We start from the raw sequence: 5,145 nt of genomic DNA, 5'->3' as shown, positions 1-5,145 counted from the left end.
GATTAAAGGATAATAAAAAAAATGGTTAGAAGTAAAATTCAATTCAACATTGTTGAATAGAAATACATTATAGTATAGAATATGAATACATAAAGTATTTACATGAACTCAGATCAGTTCATTTTATTAATTGTTAAGTTTCAGTCCAGATGCTCAGTTCAGCCTGGTGCCTTCAGGTGCTGCTCGTAATCCCCGCATATGTTGAATCTGCTGCATTAAAAGTGCTTTATTTACTTATTATTACTTGCCACAGATGCGTAGAAACAACATGAAGACATAATTATACGTAACTGACCACTATTATTAAACAAAAACAGAGGCAAAGACGATGTAGTACGTTTTAACCAGCACAACAATGAGTGGAATTAGCTTTTCTCTCAACTTTCCTCTCATTATAAACCACTGAATTACAGTAAGCATTAATCTACGGTGTAAATAAAGCGTATTTATATGTATATGTATATAAACAATTTAATAAACAAAGCTGTGTGTGTTGCGGGTCCCTTCACGTCTCAGACCCGCTGCCTGTAGGTGACCCGGGCCTTGAAAGCGGCGGTGTTTCCCACGCGCCCTGAAGGCGGCCTAGGTGTAGCGGGGCAGCAGCGGGTCAGCTCGGGACGAAACGTCACTTTCACGCCGGCGGCATCAAACTTCTTTCAGCCCGAACTCCCCCGTGTCCGTGTGGCCCCGACATTCAGAAACAACCCGGTTCCTGTGTGAACATGTCCGAGGACTCGTGGGCGGTGTCGGTGGACGTGCAGGAGGCGACGGCTCCATCGGCTTCATCGGCTCAGGTGAGTTTCTTTACCCGCAGGTGATGCACGCAGGTCCGGCTAGCTGCGCCCGTTAGCCCCCTGCTAGCTTAATCTCCCGCCCGCTCCCATGCCAGCACGTGTTTGTGTCAAATATTTATATAAATAAAAAATCTATGGTCCGGTTCAGCTTCGTGTCCGCCATTAACTCCGGGAGATAATGTGCAGTGACGCAGCTCCATCGACTCCCCAGTTTAAAATTCCACTCACCATTGTTCCCAGTATCACTCGGTTGGATGAACTTCATCACAAACCAGTGGAGTCGCCTCACGTGATTCATCTGTTGGACTCTGTTGTTGAAACTGTCTCGTTTCTCTCATTCAAAACCAGTATAAAATATCAACTGGTGCCGAACAAAATCATAAACTACCAGAACTAAAAGTAGTGCCAAAGCATAAACTACCAAAATTACTTAAAATAGCTCAAACAAATGTGTATTGTTATTATTATTCCAAGGTCTTAATACTAAACAAAACAATAAAAAACAATGTTGAGCAGTTAAACATTAAATAAACCAGTATTTAGCTCCAACTGCTAAACTTAGTGTCATCATTGCGTTTTCTCATTAAGCTCGTTAATAGGTTTTAATAATATCGAAATATGATCTTCTCCATCAAAGGTCATTTTTAAAAAGTCTTGAAAAGCTTTAACTTATATTTTAATAATAGTGCCAGATCCAGTAACTACTAAACTGTTGACGTCCCCCATGTATGAAACCATTTTTTGGCAGAACTGGAGTCAGTTGCACCTTATGAATGAAAAGATTTACGAACAGTCGTTTTGGATTTTAAATCTTTACTTTATGAAGTTTTTAATTGAATCTTATGACTTGTTATTCATTAATGAATTGTTGTTTCATTGTTGCTCGTGTTTAATTGTTTGTTTCTGATTGTTCTCGGGCCTCTGTTGGAGTAGAGATCTTAATGTGACTGCCTAAATATATTCAATAAAAAATGAGTTTACCAGGAATTGTTTTCAATTCTATTTTCTCTTCACCAGTTTGACATTTCAAAGAAAACGTCCCGAACGAGGAGTTCACTGAGCACGAGAGGAGACATAAACGGTGACTTCCCAAACTCTTTACCCATATTTAATATAATAAGACAAGAGATTCTATCACTGACTAACAATATGTGTGTGTCTGTGTTCAGGCAACATTGTGCCGGGGGACGTTGAACGTGGAGACGAGCCGGGCCCGGCCGATCAGTCCCTGCTGCACAAGATGATCCGTCGCTCTCTGGTGAGGAACCGGAACGAGGTGGAGGTCCTGCAGCGGGACCCCAACTCTCCTCTCTACTCCGTCAAGTCGTTTGAGGACCTGAGGCTGTGAGTGATTGTGACAGGAGCACCTGCACACAGCTGGGTGCAGCATCTCAAACCTGTGGGGGGGGGATAATACAACCTCCCTGCAATAAAATATTTTCTTTTGATGATGCCAAAATCTAAACAAAAGTAGTCTGGTGCTAAATCAATATTTAAAAAACGGGGCTATTGCCTAAACTGGGCCAGAAACTTTACTTAAAGTAAAATAAAGCAGGGTTGACGCTAAGATTGGCGTTTTTATTGCTCAGACAAATTGGAAACTATTTAAAGTATACTTAATTGACATAAACAAATATAAATACGCACAAAACTCTGAGCAAGTCGATGTGCCTGAAAACAGCCACACTTTCAACCATGTGTTAGTGGATTTTCTTTTAATTTTTCAACATCACTCCTGTCGTTATCCTGACTCAATATTCAACAGGAAACCTGAGCTGCTGAGTGGTGTGTACAACATGGGCTTCAACAGACCATCCAGAATCCAGGAGAACGCTTTGCCCATGATGCTGGCCCAGCCGTGAGTTGATTTCCACTCCCAGTTCATAGACACGTCAATGGAAGGAAAACACAAGGACAACAACCAAGAGAACTTAAATTGTTTATTCGGTAAACTAAATAATGTCACACCTGCAAACATAAAAGCTGATAACAACATGTCCGTGAAAGACTCGGCTGATTTTTATCTGCCAACCAATTAATCAGTTTGGACTTTAAATCCATCATCAATAAAGTGTCTAATTACTGTTTTGTCAATCAGCTTATTGTTGCAGCTTCAACATTTACCTCAACTACTCCCATTGAATACCAATAGCTCAGCAGTAGTTGTTTTTTTTAAACCATCCCTCATATCAGGTTTGCCTGTGTGTGTGTTTGTGTGTTTTCTGTGGTGGCAGCCCTCTGAATCTAATCGCCCAGGCTCAGTCCGGCACCGGTAAAACTGCTGCTTTCTCTCTGGCCATGCTCAGCCATGTAAACCCAGCCAATAAGTGGCCTCAGGTAAGCGTCACATGTCACCAGCTGAGCCAGCCAGTGTTCAGCTGAAGGCCCCAGAATGAACTGACCGTTGAAACCTGTTTTCAGTGCCTGTGCATCTCGCCAACGTATGAGCTCGCTCTGCAGATCGGTCAGGTCATCGAGCAAATGGGGAAGTTCTGTCCAGATGTGAAATTGGCGTACGCCATTCGAGGCAACAGAAGTAAGGAGGAGATCATGAGTGCAAATTGCGTCTGATGGAATAAAAAAACAAAATGGTATTTCAAGCATATCACTGCATGAGGTTGTGTGTTTTCAGTGGAGCGAGGCACTAAGTTGCAGCAGCAGATTGTCATTGGGACACCAGGCACAGTCCTGGACTGGTGCATCAAGTACAAGTTCATCGACCCCAAGAAGATCACCATGTTTGTGCTGGACGAGGCTGACGTGATGATCGCCACGCAGGGTCATCGGGATCAGAGCTTTCGAATTCACAGGTGGGCTCCTTCCACAGAAAACTACAAATGCTTATTGCAAAAATTACGAACCAGCGTCTTTCAACAAGCTCCTCCTGTCTCGATGTTTTTCAGGCAGCTGACGAAGGATTGCCAAATGCTCCTTTTCTCCGCGACCTTTGAGGACTCCGTGTGGGGTTTTGCCAAAAAGGTGATTCCCGACCCAAATATCATCAGGCTGAGGCGCGAAGAGGAGACTCTGGACACCATCAAGCAGTACTACGTGGTCTGCAGGGAGGAGGAGGACAAGTTCACCGCACTCTGCAATCTGTACGGAGGCCTCACCATCGCCCAGGCCATCATCTTCTGCCGTGTAAGTCCTGAGCCCAGAGACCCCATTAACACATGATATAAAAATGCTTCATACACAGCCCTGCACTACAAATTCACTCCGGTGTAATTTAAATACACTTGTTATTATCATTTATTGTTTTTATTATATTATGATTTATTTAGTATGTATATCCTTATGATTAAGTTGCATGGTTATAATCGTACACGTTTTTCTGATGCTTTAAATCTCCTTTGCTGCTGCAATTTAGCAAATCACAACAAAGATAACAAAAGATAATCCTTAATGAGTCCCACAGCGAGGAAACTACCTATTTTAATTTCCTAAATATAATCTTTTTCTGTCTTGTCAATATAAATAATCAATAATATATTCTGGTATCTGAAAACAAAGTACGATCAGAGATCCACGTCTGAACAGAAGTCATGTGATTAACAACATAATGATCTAACAGGTTTTTCAGTTTAGCTTGTGCATGTTTCTTCCCAGACCCGTAAGACGGCAGCGTGGTTATCTGTGAACATGGTCAAAGAGGGCCACCAGGTGGCGCTGCTGAGTGGAGAGTTGGCGGTGGAGCAGAGAGCCGCGGTCATTGAACGCTATCGCAACGGCATGGAGAAGGTGCTGGTGACCACCAACGTGTGCTCCAGAGGTGAGGGAGATGAAGATGGACAAGAGTCTGATAATATAAAAAGCTTTATCATAGACTTTATCTAAAGATGAACAACATGACTGTTCATGGAGTGGAGCTAAAGCATCTCAATCCCCGACTGGTTGCTGGATAGTGGGAGGAAGTGAAGACACGTCGGCCATCTTCATGTTCTGTCTATGATCTTTATTGAGAAACAACTATAAATATCTCAAACCGGTTCTTGGCTCCGTTACAGGTATCGATGTTGAGCAGGTGTCACTTGTGGTGAACTTTGACCTCCCCGTGGACATTGATGGAAATGCCGACAACGAGACCTACCTGCACCGGATCGGCCGCACGGGCCGCTTCGGCAAAAGAGGATTTGCTGTCAATATGGTTGACAGTGAACACGGCATGGATATTCTCCGCCAAATCGAGATTCATTTCAGTACGTGTGCAGTTCCCTCACTGTGATCATGTCCAACACCAACTATAAAGATCCTGACTTTTTTTTTTTTGTCCTTCCCTCCAACAGACAGGTCAATCCCCAAACTGGACCCAAGTGATACGGCAGCGATGGAGAAAGAGTTCAACCGTTAG

At 43.1% G+C, this 5,145-nt stretch overlaps 1 protein-coding gene across 1 annotated transcript; it reads left to right on the top strand.

The window, feature by feature from the left end:
- Window positions 1-722: 722 nt before the first annotated feature.
- On the top strand, window positions 723-5,145 carry ddx19a (DEAD-box helicase 19a). The gene is made up of 11 exons (XM_053423982.1): window positions 723-788; window positions 1,812-1,875; window positions 1,964-2,138; window positions 2,560-2,652; window positions 3,029-3,131; window positions 3,216-3,348; window positions 3,427-3,604; window positions 3,698-3,935; window positions 4,404-4,566; window positions 4,802-4,993; window positions 5,081-5,145. The coding sequence occupies exons 1-11, from the start codon at window positions 723-725 to the stop codon at window positions 5,143-5,145; spliced, it is 1,470 nt and encodes a 489-aa protein (XP_053279957.1).

Source organism: Pleuronectes platessa, chromosome 6 (genome assembly GCF_947347685.1).
Source record: "Pleuronectes platessa chromosome 6, fPlePla1.1, whole genome shotgun sequence".
Taxonomy (NCBI): domain Eukaryota; kingdom Metazoa; phylum Chordata; class Actinopteri; order Pleuronectiformes; family Pleuronectidae; genus Pleuronectes; species Pleuronectes platessa.
Note: the sequence above shows the minus strand (reverse complement) of the source record. Positions and strands in the feature narration are given on the sequence as shown.